General features: G+C 37.3%; 1 protein-coding gene across 4 annotated transcripts in view; it reads right to left on the bottom strand.

Annotated features, from left to right (window-relative positions):
- The window catches only part of CDC14A (cell division cycle 14A), a 199,711-nt gene that overhangs the window by 32,214 nt on the left and 152,658 nt on the right, over window positions 1–14,839 (bottom strand). For all 4 annotated transcript variants that reach the window (XM_055340337.1, XM_055340338.1, XM_055340339.1 and 1 more), the window contains exon 11: window positions 4,066–4,225. In XM_055340337.1, coding sequence (XP_055196312.1) covers window positions 4,066–4,225 — 160 coding nt within the window. The remainder of the gene's footprint in view (window positions 1–4,065; window positions 4,226–14,839) is intronic.

The raw sequence follows: 14,839 nt of genomic DNA, 5'->3' as shown, positions 1-14,839 counted from the left end.
GTATCTCAATAATGTAATTAAAACACTACATTCTTGGGGCACCCAGCTGGCTCAGTTTGTGGTGTGTGTGACTCTTGATCTCTGGGTTGTGGGTTCAAACCCCACGTTGGGTGTGGAGATTGCTTAAAAATAAAATCTTTAAAAATAAATAAATTAAAACACTACATTCTTATTTACCAGATGTCAATTATGTGAACTTGGCTGAACAAGAGCAGCACCTGCACCTAATTAACATCTCCAAGTCAAGAGCATCTGATTGATTAGTGTGCTAATTTTGGATTATGACCTCGGAGCAGGAAAAGTTAACAACAATCACAATGCCAGGAGAAATTATTAGGACAGGCTGGCTACGGTTATGTTCAAAATTACTGATGTAATATTCTAAAGCTACACTCAGGACCTCATGGAGAGACACCAGAGTATGGAGAGAGGCCTCAAGGTGAGTGGCTGAGTACAGCCTCAGCCAGAGTGTCTGTGTTTAAATGTTAGCTCCACTGCATACTTTGTGATCTTGGGCAGACAGTTCAACTTTCTCTACCTCAGTTAATGTCATCTGTTCAAAAGGACCTAGTTACAGTGCCTATTTCACACAACTATTATAGGAATTAAGAGTTCATCCATGTAAAGTTTCTAGAACAGAGCCTGGCACATAGTAGGTGCTATTTAGGTGGTTGTTACATTCTAAGCTCCTCACTTCACTCCTTACTGATCTGTCCCTTAAACTGTTTTCAATTCCATCTTCTTAAAATTCTTTATGACCTCAGTGCATGATGGACCCTTAGGCTCTGGCATGTCTAAATGAGCATGTACTGCTGGTACTACTTTGTATTTGAGCACAGATTACCCTTGGATGGCTTGGATTATTACCAATTTCATGTACTCTTGTTTGTTTTCTAAGAAACTGTAAGCCTTCTTCATTCTTTCAAGCAATATTTACCAAGGCCCTTGGGCTGGGAACAGGCTCACAGGAGGGCAGACGGAAGCCTCAATCTCCACAGTGTCTATTGCCAGGCAGGGAAGACAGAAGGAAGAAAAGTACAGTGCAAGGCAGAAGCACCAAGCCGGGAACCTTTGCCAGACCCACAGGATGGGCCATGTGTATTTCATAATCCCTAGCCCTAACTGAGGACCAGGTTCAGTCAAGGTAAAGCCTCTATTTTTAAAAGATTTCTCATAACTCGAAGTAAGCGAAGAGAATTCATCACAGCTGCATCCTAGTCCCCTTACTGTGGCCTGAATCATTCTGGTTGATCTTTTTGCCTATTCACCTGCCTTTTGAGCACTGAAAAACTGTATATTCAAACCTTCCCAAACAGGTAATCACAGAGCTCCCTAATAATAACCAACCACAGAAAAAATCCCTGTAGGCCTAGAAATCAGAAAAATAATTTAGTATCTCATTTTCAATCTGACATTACTTTTAAAAAGGAAAAAAAAAGAAGCAACTTCTAGAAGAATAGTGCCTTTTTGTACTTTGTTTATGTACATACTAAATAAATCCAGAATTTCCATGGTCTTCTATCTCGAACATTGGTATGGAACTTGAAACTTAAAATCCTTGCAGCATTCTCAACTTATTTTCCCACTTGGAATTCACAAGAACGACAAAGATATCACCAACTCTATAACATTCACTTCTGAGTAAACTAACTCCTCATATTCATGCAATGTTCTGGAGCCAGGACCATAAGCATGGCAAGGAAAGCACTTTAAAGTGTTATTTACACAAGACATCACCTAACTGCAAAGTGATTCAAACGTATATGCATATCACTGTCTGAAATCTTAACCACACCATCATTCTGTGGCATTTCTGAATTATTTTCATTTCTGTGCTCTGACTTCAAAAATAATACTATTTCTGAATGGCTAGAGCTAAAATAATTAATTTAGAGGTACAGGGAATAAGAAACAGAGAAATAGCCCAATACCTGACTACATACTCATATATAAAACTTATTTTAAATTTCATATTTCATTCTTCACCCTTTCAGTGATAAATAAATGTTAATTATTCTTAAGTTCAACAAACTGAGATCTAAAAAAGTATGAGAACAATGAGAACAAAATGCTCCACCAGATGTTAGTTTAATATGGATTATGATATAGAAAACATTATATTCCTACAAGATAAATTATGTTTCCCAGATAGATGGATAAATTGTACGTGTGTCTTTTCAGAGGTCATCATGCAAAGCTCTATTTACTTTAACAAAACCTGAGAAGGAAATGCTGACCAGAGCAAGAAAAGTATTCTTGCTTAGCTATATTATAACATTAAAATGTCAGTTCAGATCCTTTTGTTTGCTTTGAATAGGACAGACTACAACACAGAGACAAGAAAATATCAACAAAGGCTCTGAACATCAACATGACCTTGGCTAACATTTACATTTTGTCAGGACAGATGATTCATACAAGTAAACATAGCCACTTCATCAGTGGCTTCCTGGAGACCACAGGGTTGAAAAATTGGTTCTTCTGGCAGTCTCCATCCTGTGTTGTTGAAGGAAGCCCATTCTTCTGATTGCCAAGCACTCTGGTTATGTTCCTTGGTGAACGTAACTGGTTCTATATGCCATTTGTTGACCTAAAATAGCTATGATGCATTCCTTCCACTTGGGGTTCCCTGAGGGCCAAACTTGAACCACAGCATTTTGCATAAGACCCTCATCCAGGTCCAATGGGTCACTGGCTAGTAGAATGTAAATCCACACTTGCTACCTAAATATATTTTTTTAAGATTTATTTATTTATTTGAGGGGAGAGGGTAGAGGGAGAGGAAGAGAATCTTAAGCAAACTCCCCACTGAGCAAGGAGCACGACATGGGGCTTGATCCCATGACCCCTAGATCATGACGAGCCAAAACCAGGAGTTGGACACTTAACCAACTGAGCTACCCAGGTGCCCCACTGTTTAAATATTTTTAACAGCTTTTTTTTTGCTCCTTCAGAGCTATAAAAATATAACTACAACCAAGTGCTTAGCTTCACCTCAGGCATACTGTGGTAGAAAGAGCTAAACCAGGAGGAAGACTCTCAGTCTCAAGGCAGTCCCACCACTAAACAACACCATGACCCTCAAGTCATGGGATTTGGTGGGACCTCAGCTTCTGATCTGCACAAGAGGGTAAGTAGAACAAATGATTTCCAGGTTGATTCTAACTCCAAAAATGCCCATGATCCTGCCTGTTTTAAGTCATTTCCATTTTTAGGTAGCAGGTTATAACACAAACACACAGATTCAGAATCAGATAGATGGGGATCCCTGGGTGGCGCAGCGGTTTGGCGCCTGCCTTTGGCCCGGGGCGCGATCCTGGAGACCCTGGATCGAATCCCACGTCAGGCTCCCGGTGCATGGAGCCTGCTTCTCCCTCTGCCTGTGTCTCTGCCTCTCTCTCTCTCTCTCTGTGACTATCATAAATAAATAAAAAATAAAATAAAAAAAAATAAAAGAATCAGATAGATGTGGATGGGAATCACTAAGGTTAGAACTTCTCTGACATTCCATTTCCTAACTGTAGAGATAATACTGCTGATATTACCTATTACCAGCTAGTTGTAAAGATTAAATGAGACCACCCATGTCAACTGTTGAAAAGTGGTTTGTTTATAACAGAGCCTCAATTAAAGAAAAAAGTTATCCCTAATTATGTTTTCAACTCTGCATTTTAGAAATCAATATGAATTTGAGACTTTCACAAAACACCACTTGTGGCATATACTGTTTTTTCAATTGTCACATTAATTCTTTCTTCTTTATATCCACTTCCATACATAGAAAGTTTCCTTTTTATTCCCTTTTTGTGCATAGTCTCCACCCCAGAGTAGCCTCCTTTATAATTGTGCTCCTTAAATTACAGCTTTTTCATTTCTCAGGATAATTGCTGTCTTTGCTTTGATTCTTGTTTTACAAGTAGATGATTCTACATCTAAGAAATATTGGTACTTTCAGCACCTCAGAAAAGAGATATTGCTATGTTATATATGTTCAGCTGGAAAACAAAGAAATGCAGAACACGTTAGTCTTAAGGAGACACGAAAACCTTCCTAAGGAACACTCACCTCTCCAAATCTTTCCACATTTTGTATTTTAGATAAGTTTCCACCAATGGACATATCATCCAAGCCAGAAAGAATTTTATTAATACTTCCTTCACTGGACGGTCTATTTTTCAGTTTGGATCGGAAAATGTCTCCTTGGACCCATAACGATGCCTGTTTTCTGTAAAAAGGAGAGAAAACAGAATAATTTATCTGTAAAATAAATTACTATCATCTCCTCAGAAGTATAATGTCTTACAGATAAAAAGATTAGCAGATAAACCCTTATAATTCAAACTAGAAAGACTATGAAACCTTAGAAATTTTTAAGTCATTTTCTGAAAGTCAGAATTGTTATATGAAATAAATTAAATAAATTATATTGAAGTTCCATATGAGACACAAATACCTATCTTCCAATATATGTCTACATAACCATACATGAGTTGCCCTATTAAGGTTCTCAGATGCTTACAACAACAACAAAGACTATAAAGCCCATTTGCCTTTTACATATAAATTTGAAATCTGTATGACATTTCTCAAATAGCAATTTGATATGTCTATTAAAACAGCTGGAGTGAACTGGACTCAAAAATACAGGTGAAGAAACTTGAATCAAACAGATAGTACTAAAAGACTACTAAATCCCTAATTGTATGTGGCACCCTGAAAAGCCCTGAACACACAACTTTAGAAACCCACTCTTACTACCTAAAAGCAAGGTAGTAGAGTATCAATTAGATCATCCTTTAAGAAAATATAATTCATCTGTAAGGTTTTTTTATTCAATAAGGCACAATTGTAACTGTTCTCAAGGTTACAAGAAAAAAAACTTAAAACGTAAACAAAATGACACTCTGGGTTTTAAATTTTTATTGACAGAGTCACCTTTCTGCATTTCTTTTAAGATAAATTATCCATCAGATAGTTTTCATTCTACTCTATGTCATACTCTACAGAATAGAATTAAACTGAAATTGTGGTTCATTACAAGGAATATTAACATCCAGGGAAATAACAGCATTATCAAGGAGATGCTACCCATAAGAACATAGATTTATTTTTTGAGGCAACAGAAACACCAAGCAGTACTTTCTCCCAAAGATTCCAAATAAAATTCAGGTTAAACCATGAGGAGAAAAACAATGACAAAAAAATCCTCCCTGAGCTATAGTGTCTCGTTGGAATCCACCTTTCCTTTTTAAAAGAGTTTACTTTCGGGGTGCCTGGGTGGTTCAGTGGGCTAAGCGTCTGCCTTAGGCTCCAGTCATGGCCCCAGGGTACTGAGATCGAGGCCCACGGTTGGCTCCCTGCTCAGCAGGGAGTCTGCTTCTCCCTCTCTGCTCAGCAGGGAGTCTGCTTCTCCCTCTCTGCCTCTCCCCCTTACTCCTACTTTCTCTCACACATACAAATAAATAAAATCTTTAAAAAATAAAAAGAGTTTACTCTCAAATCAGAATTTTTATGATTAAATACTGTTGAAAGTCTTGAAGAAAAGATTAACTTTTGAATTATACAGCAAAATTTTACATGAGTAATGCCTCCAATCCAACATATCCACATGCAGGTATCACCCTACAGAGATACATACTTGTATACAAGATGTGAAAATGCTTAGCGCAGCATTATTGTAATTTAAAATACTGGAGCTATCTAATGGACAACCAGTTTATTAACAGTAGATCCATTCTGGAAATAGTATACAGCCAGTAAAAAGCCTGGGATGGACCTCCATGTAGTAATGAAGAAGAGCAGCTATGAAATAAAGTGTTAGTGAATGAAAAATGTGACAGAGTAGAAAGTGTGATCTCATTTTTTTGTATAAAAAAGTTATAATTTAACCAAAAGTTCAGTTATCTAGAAGAATATATAGCAACATATTGACTAGTAACTCTCAAAAACAAAATAAAACTTTCACTTTCTATTGCATGCCTACTGTTGGACTTTTTAAAAACAATGTGCCTCATGTTCTTTTGTAAAAAAATAATAAGTGATAAGCAGAACAAAGCTAGAGTTAGAATGGAAAGGAATCTTCAAAGCTGCTATCATAAAAGATAGCAGACAGCACATCACTACGTTGTGTCCAAAGGTTTACAGCATGGGATATGACTGGATAATTGGGAAGCTTTCTTTTTTTTTTTTTTTAAGTATAACATCTTACTCCACTTTCAAATAAAAAGGTGTTTTTTTCTTTTAATTTTTGCTCACTTTTCAGCATTTTCCAAATAAAGCAAAGGAAAAAGGAACACCTTTAGATTCTATTTTTGAGACAGGCACTACAGAGGCTCTAGATATAAAATATGTTATCCACATACAAGACTAACAACATTTCTAGCATTGTTCTAAAATTGGAATTCATTTAATTATCTTAAGAAATTTCCAGCATGTTTTTTAAACAGATTAAAATTTAAAACAAAAACCTAGTGAAGTTTTAAGTATATGAATAAAATAAAAACTCCAGAAATCTACACACAACAGTTTACTAGGGAGTTTGGCAGTGTCTGCCTTCTATTATGGCAGAAGGCAGCTTTTGGAAGCAAACCACTGAGGAATACTTTCTGAGCTTAAAATATATAAATTGATGGGGTTACCCTAATGACTGAGTCACATTCAATTTTTTCTATACCAACTGTAAAAATATGTATAAAAAAAACCCTTAAAGTTTGCTTCCTTTGTGAAAATCATCATAAGACCATGGTATAGCCTTCTTTCTAATTTGCATTTTAAGAAATCCTTGCTTTTAATTTTTTATGCCTCCAGATTTTTTTCCACTTAATGCTATATCTAGTATAACTCTTTATCTGATGGTTGACTCTTCTATCTTTCCAAAATAGTAGTAAACAAACAGCACAGTACCTGAAACAGTATGAACAATTGAAAAGATAACTGTTAAATTCATAAATGAGTACCTTGAGTCTCTGGTCAAAACTCTCAAGAATAAAGAACTACTATTTCAAAGAGAGAGAAGATTCAGCTCTGCCACAGATAGTGAGAAATTCAGATAAATGAAACATACAGAGAGGTTAGGAATATACAAATAAGAGACAGAATTCCTGTCTCTCAAATGCTTCCAGTTAAGTATAAGAAAAAGAAGTGAAAATCAGTATTAAAGCCCTATGACCAAGATTTGCCCTTAATTCAGTCTGAAAGAATCAGAGAGAACGTCCCTGAGAATTCAGAAGTATCTAGAGAGATTAGCAGAACTTAACCAACAAAGAGTTTTCCCAAAGCAAAGAAACAACATGGCTTTGAAGAAATAGTGATATTAAATAACCCAGCACGTTTGGAAAACTGGGCTGTTTGATTTGGCTGAAGTAGAGGTTATGACGGAAGTAAGCAGCAACCAGTCCATGATGGACCCTGCACACCACTCTAAGGAATTTAGGTTTGAAAATTGAAAAAAATTCCAATTCCAAAATGTTACAAAATGAAAACTCTGATGCTGCTGCCAACCTAAAGATGGAAATTATAAAATGACACCTTTCACTTGCTTGGTTTCAAAGATTCTATCTGTCCCATCACTGGAAAGACTTGATTTGAACCTGAATATTAAAGATGAATAAGGTGTCAAAGCTGATTTGCGTGTTGCTAAGTGATGCTCTACGCAAGTGCTTCTTATGAAAAAGCAGCACTTCACGCAAATCCCTTTTTTATTGACAAGAGGAACCGTGCTGGCTTTTATTGTGGTGTCTATTACTCCTTAAAAGCCTCATCTCAAACAGAAGAAGTAAAACGTGTATTTTTAAGTATTTAGCATTTAAAAATCAAATCCTATGAAGCTAACACATCAGCTTAAAGTAAATCCTACAGCAACGTAGTGGATTTTGTAAGACAGCATGAGATTACTACCCCTTCTGCAAAAAGAACATGTGCTTTGAAATAACAGGAAGAGAGCTGTCATGATTTAAACAAAGCCTTCTGAGAGAGGTAGCCAGTGCTGGGGGTCAAGTGCTTTTGGCCAAGTTCTGGACCTGAGTTAGTCAGTCCTGAGACATAAGAAAATAATTAATTTGGCTTCATTACAAGCTAAGTCATTGCCTTCACAAGTCTTTTTAGAAATCTGCTTTTAGGGGCACCTGGGTGGCTAAGCACCCAACTCTTGATTTTGGCTCAGGTCACGGTCTCAGGGTTGGGAGAAAGAGCCCTGGCATGGGATCCGTGCTCAGCAGGGAGTCAACTTGAGATTCTCTCTCCCTCTCCCTCTGCTCCTCCCCCTGCTCAGTTGCATCTTTACAGGTGTTTCTGGGTTTGAAATCAGAACACAATGATAGTCATGTGCAGCTTCTTCTGTTTGTAGCCAACCTCTTCTCCCTCACACCCTTGAGTCCAAACTATGCTGATCTCCCCACCATCTTAACTCTTCATTTCTTCCATCGTGGACACACATTTGTCTAGTACCCTGACCTCAGAGTCCATCCAAAGCCACCATTTGGCGATTCTATATAGAAACCCAGCTCATGTTCTAACTCAAGTTAGACCTAATCTAGCTGTATCTGAGGCACCAGTCTGCCGTAAATGCCTCCTACTCCACTGGCCCAGGGCTATTATAGTAACAGAGGTAGTTCCTGCTTTAAAGAACTGGACTAACGAAATGGATCAAACTTGGTATTAAAGGAAGACAGACCAGAAAGCAATATCTAAGACTCAGAAGGTGGGAAGGAGAGGTATTCAAGTTCTAGTCATACTTCAGTATAAACAGATTTACTAACAAGATGTTTACACAGAGAATCTAAGGGTAGAGGGGAAGGTTCTTGAGTCTGAAACACACAAGAAAATGTAGCTGAAAGAGAAAATATTAGTTAAGAGAATTCCCAAAGCTAATTCTAATTTAGGTAGAGACCCCCACAGTCAAAAGCTGGTTCAGTGGTATCATGCCAAAATACAAACTTTACAACTAAACTTAATGCATTATTGCTTACAAGGCCTTCTTTTTCCACCTCTCTTTTCACGCAAGAAACAAATCAAAAACCATTCAATCTCCTATCTTTAGTAATTGACATGAGTATTTCAGGACAAATTTCTGATGTCGCCATTGCCCACAATTCTTATATATATCTTATCCTTAATACTGGAATCCACATTAGGATTTCATTTTTACTTAGCCAATAGATCCAATATAATTGATGGTTAATAAATGAATAAAATGATGCAATAGTAAATACTGAAGAGCAATTCAGAGGTTTATAAATGGGTGTTACTGCAAAACTGTGACTGTCAAATAGTGCAAACCCAAACCTATACAAAGTGCTTGTAATCCTTAAAAGTAAACCATGATATTGTCTGTGGTTATTTTAAATTCTGGCTTATAATAATTCAGGTTTTAAGTTCTATATTTCAGGAAAGATAAATTCTTAAATCTTTAAAATAGTTTATAAAAAATGTTAATATGTATTCCCTGAACTACTACATGTATCTAAAAAAATTTCAAAAAGAAATAGTAGGAATCAATTATAATTAAAAATCTGCATAAGATACCTAGGAATAAACCTAACCAAAGAGGTAAAGGATCTATACCCTAAAAACTATAGAACACTCTGAAAGAAATTGAGGAAGTCACAAAGAGATGGAAAAATATTCCATGCTCATGGATTGTCAGAATTAATATTGTGAAAATGTCAATGCTACCCAGGGCAATTTACACGTTTAATGAAATCCCTATCAAAATACCATGGACTTTCTTCGAGAGTTAGAACAAATTATTTTAAGATTGGTGTGGAATCAGAAAAGACCCCGAATACCCAGGGCAATTTTGAAAAAGAAAATCATATCTGGGGGCATCACAATGCCAGATTTCAGGTTGTACTACAAAGCTGTGGTCATCAAGACAGTGTGGTACTGGCACAAAAACAGACACATAGATCAATGGAACAGAATAGAGAACCCAGAAGTGGACCCTGAACTTTATGGTCAACTAATATTCGATAAAGGAGGAAAGATTATCCACTGGAAGAAAGACAGTCTCTTCAATAAATGGTGCTGGGAAAATTGGACATCCACATGCAGAAGAATGAAACTAGACCACTCTCTTTCACCATACACAAAGATAAACTCAAAATGGATGAAAGATCTAAATGTGAGACAAGATTCCATCAAAATCCTAGAGGAGAACACAGGCAACACCCTTTTTGAACTCAGCCACAGTAACTTCTTGCAAGATACATCCACAAAGGCAAAAGAAACAAAATCAAAAATGAACTATTGGGACTTCATCAAGATAAGAAGCTTTTGCACAGCAAAGGATACAGTCAACAAAACTAAAAGACAACCTACAAAATGGGAGAAGAGATTTGCAAATGACATATCAGATAAAGGGCTAGTTTCCAAAATCTATAAAGAACTTATTAAACTCAACAGCAAAGAAACAAACAATCCAATCATGAAATGGGCAAAAGACATGAAGAGAAATCTCACAGAGGAAGACATAGACATGGCCAACATGCACATGAGAAAATGCTCTGCGTCACTTGCCATCAGGGAAATACAAATCAAAACCACAATGAGATCCCACCTCACACCAGTGAGAATGGGGAAAATTAACAAGGAAGGAAACCACAAATGTTGGAGAAGAGGTGGAGAAAGGGGAACCCTCTTGCACTGTTGGTGGGAATGTGAACTGGTGCAGTCACTCTGGAAAACTGTGTGGAGGTTCCTCAAAGAGTTAAAAATAGACCTGCCCTACGACCCAGCAATTGCACTGTTGGGGATTTACCCCAAAGATTCAGATGCAATGAAACGCCAGGACACCTGCACCCCGATGTTTCTAGCAGCAATGTCCACAATAGCCAAACTGTGGAAGGAGCCTCGGTGTCCATCAAAAGATGAATGGATAAAGAAGATGTGGTTTATGTATACAATGGAATATTCCTCAGCCATTAGAAACGACAAATACCCACCATTTGCTTCGACGTGGATAGAACTGGAGGGTATTATGCTGAGTGAAGTAAGTCAATCGGAGGACAAACATTATATGTTTTCATTCATTTGGGGAATATAAATAATAGCGAAAGGGAATATAAGGGAAGGGAGAAGAAATGTGTGGGAAATATCAGAAAGGGAGACAGAACATAAAGACTCCTAACTCTGGGAAACGAACTAGGGGTGGTGGAAGGGGAGGAGGGCAGGGAGTGGGGGTGAATGGGTGATGGGCACTGAGGGGGGCACTTGACGGTATGAGCACTGGGTGTTATTCTGTATGTTGGTAAATTGAACACCAATAAAAAATAAATTTATTATAAAAAAATTATAATTAAAAATCCAAGCCATTATTGTTAGACATTTTCAAGAATTCTTCCATTTCCTTGAACAAGTTTTATCTTATTTTTGTAATTTCCTAAAATAAAAAGTGATGGTTTAACTACAAATTTTTTTAATATTATTTATTTATTTATTCATGAGAGACACAGAGAGAGAGGAAGAGTCATTGGCAGAGGGAGAAGCAGGCTCCCTGCAAGGAGTCAGATGCAGGACTCGATCCCAGGACTCCGGGACCACAACCTGAACCAAAAGCCAACACTCAACCACCGAGCCATCCAGGTGCCCCTAACTACTAATTTCTGATGTTGCTCATTCTAGTTGTGAAACTTACCAAATACTATAAGCACCAAATTGAAAGTAGCATAAGTGACATATAGAGAGTAAGAATGACCTAACGACCCTTGTTATACAATGTGGTTGGGGGACCAGTAACATTATATCACCTGGGAGCTTATGAGAAATGTAGAATCTCAAGTCCCACCCCAGACCTAGTAAACCAGAAACTGCATTTAATAAGACCCCCAAGTGATTCTTACACATTTTAATATTTAAGAAGCACTACAGATAACTGGAAGGGTTACAACTAAATTAAAATGTTGACAGATATCCTACTGACTGGAAGTTGATGAAAATATCTATGATAATAAAGCAGAAAGGGGGAGCTTCTGATTTATGGATTTAGAAATAGAGAGAATCCAACCACAAAATTGTTGCTCCCTTAAGATAACTTTATTCAAAATGGAAGCTCTACTTTACAAAGACAAAACTTGCTGTAGGGTCCAGATGTAGACTTTATGTGAATTATCTCTGTGTTAGAAGGAAACTTAAAAGTAAAAAACTTCCATGTTCCTGAACTGTAAGAATTACTATTGTAATATCAATATGACCCAAAGCAATCTACAAATTCAGGGCAATCCCCATCAAGATTCCAATGACATCTTTCACAGAAATAAAACAAACAATACTAACATTTGCATAGAACCCACAAAAGAGGGCAGCCCTCGTGGCCCAGCAATTTAGTGCCACCTTCAGCCCAGGGTGTGATCCTGGAGACCCGGGATTGAGTCCCACGTCAGGCTCCCTGCATGGAGCCTGCTTCTCCCTCTGCCTGGGTCTCTGCCTCTGTGTGTGTGTGTGTCTGCCATGAATAAATAAATATTTTTTTAAAAAAAAGAACCCACAAAAGACCCCAAATAGCCAGAGCAATTCTGAGAAAGAACAAATCTGGAAGTATCACACTTTCTGATATCAAACTATATCATAAAGCTAAAATAATCATGACAGTATAGTAAGGGCATAAGAGCAGACATAGATCAGTGAAACAAAATAGCCCAGAAATAAACCCACATATATAAGACAAACTAATTTATGACAAAGGAGCCAAGAATACACAATGGGGAAAGGACAGTATCTTCAATAAATGGTGTTAGGAACACTGGGCAGCCATATGTAAAAGAATAAAACTGGACCACTATCTTACACCATACACAAAAGTCAACTCAAAATGAATTAAGGAATTAAACATAAAACCTACAACCATAAACACTTAGAAGAAAACATAGGCAATAAGCTCCTTGACCTGAACCTTGGCAGTGAGTTTTTGGATCTGATGTCCAAACCAAAGGCAACAAAAAGTAAACAGGTGGAACTATATCAAACTTAAAAAGCTTCTGCACTGGGACTCCTGGGTGGCTCAATGGTTGAGCATCTGCCTTTGGCTGAGGTTGTGATCCCAGGGTCCTGGGATCAAGTTCCACAGCGGGCTCCCCACAGGGAGTCTGCTTCTCCCTCTGCCTGTGTCTCTGCTTCTGTCTCTCATGAATAAATAAAATCTTTAAAAAAAAAAATTTTTTAAACCCTTCAGCATAGCTTTCCACAAAATGAAAAGGCAGCCTACCAAATGGGAGAAAATATTTGCAAATCATAGGTCTGAAAGAGGTTAATATCCATAATATATAAAGAATTCACACAACTCAAGAGCAAAAAAACAATCAGTTTAAAAAATAGGCAGAGGATCTGAATAGACATTTTCCCAAAGACATACCGATGGCCAACACGTACATGAAAAGGTGCTCACCATCACTAATTATCAAGGAAATAAATGTAAATCAAAACCACAATAAGATATGACTTCACACCTGTCAGAATGGCTATTCTCAAAACAAACAAATAAACAAGAAATAACACATGTTGGAGAGATTGCAGAGAAAAGGAAACATTCAACCTGGAGGTAGGAATGTAAATTGGTGCAGCCATTATGGAAAACAGTACTGAAGTTTCTCAAAGAATTTTATTTTATTTTATTTTATTATTTTTAAAGATTTTATTCATTCATGAGAGACAGAGACACAGATAGAGAAGCAGCCCGATGCAGGACACAATCCCAGGACTCCAGGATTATGCCCCAGGCTGAAGGCAGGCTCTCAACCACTGAGCCACCCAGGAGTCCCACTCAAAGAATTTGAAAAAGGATTACCATATGATCTAGCAATTCCACTTCTGCATGGAATGAAAACACTAATTTGAAAATATATATACACTGCTGTATTCACTGCAGCATTATTTATAGCAGCAGACATGTTAGCAACCCAAGTGTCCATTAATAGATGAAGAAATGTGAAGACATAAAGACTTACATAGACACATTCTGATATCAGAATATTACTCAGCCATAAAGAAAAGGAGGAAATCTTGCCATTAGCAACAACACGGATAGACCTTGAGGACACTGTGCTAAGTGAAGTAAGCCAGAAAGAGAAAGACAAACACCGTGGGATCTCCCTTATATGTGAATTCTAAAGAAAAAGAATTTGTAAATACAGAGGACAGATTGGTGGTTGACAGAAATGAGGGATAAGAGGCAGGCAAAGTGGGTGAAGGGGATCAAAAGGTACAAACTTCCAATTATAACATAAGTAAGTCCTAGGGATGTAATGTATAGCATGGTGACAGACTATAGTTAATAATACCATACTGTATAACTAGAAGTTGTTAAGAGAATAAATCTTATAAGTTCTCATCATAAGAAAAAGAAATTCATAACTACATTGTGATGGATATTAACTAGACTCATGGTGGTGATTATTTCACATTATATACAAATATCAAATATTACGTTGTATACCTGAAACTAATATAATGTAATATGTCAGCTACATCTCAATAAAAAATTTTAAATTAAGGGCAGCCCAGGTGGCTCAGAGGTTTAGCACTTGCCTTCAGCCCAGGGCAGGATCCTGGAGTCCTGGGATCGAGTCCCACATCAGGCTCCATGCAGAGAGCCTGCTTCTCTTTCTGCCTGTGTCTCTGCCTCTCTCTCTCTCTCTCTCTCTCTCTCTCTCTCTGTCTCTCATGAATAGATAAATAAAATCTTAAAAAAAAGGTTTTAATTAAAAATAAATACATAAGATAAAACAACATCATTATATCACGCTTCATTGTAAAGAATCTCCTAGGGCTGAAGTTCCCCTTGGGAACCCAATACTGGCCCCTAAAGGCTTTCTTTCTAATGAATGAAAGTTTTAACAGATCATGATCC

The sequence above is a fragment of the Nyctereutes procyonoides genome, unplaced genomic scaffold (genome assembly GCF_905146905.1).
Source record: "Nyctereutes procyonoides isolate TBG_1078 unplaced genomic scaffold, NYPRO_anot_genome, whole genome shotgun sequence".
Taxonomy (NCBI): Eukaryota; Metazoa; Chordata; class Mammalia; order Carnivora; family Canidae; genus Nyctereutes; species Nyctereutes procyonoides.
The sequence above is the reverse complement of the archived record's forward strand: the minus strand, read 5'-3'. Positions and strand labels throughout refer to the sequence as shown.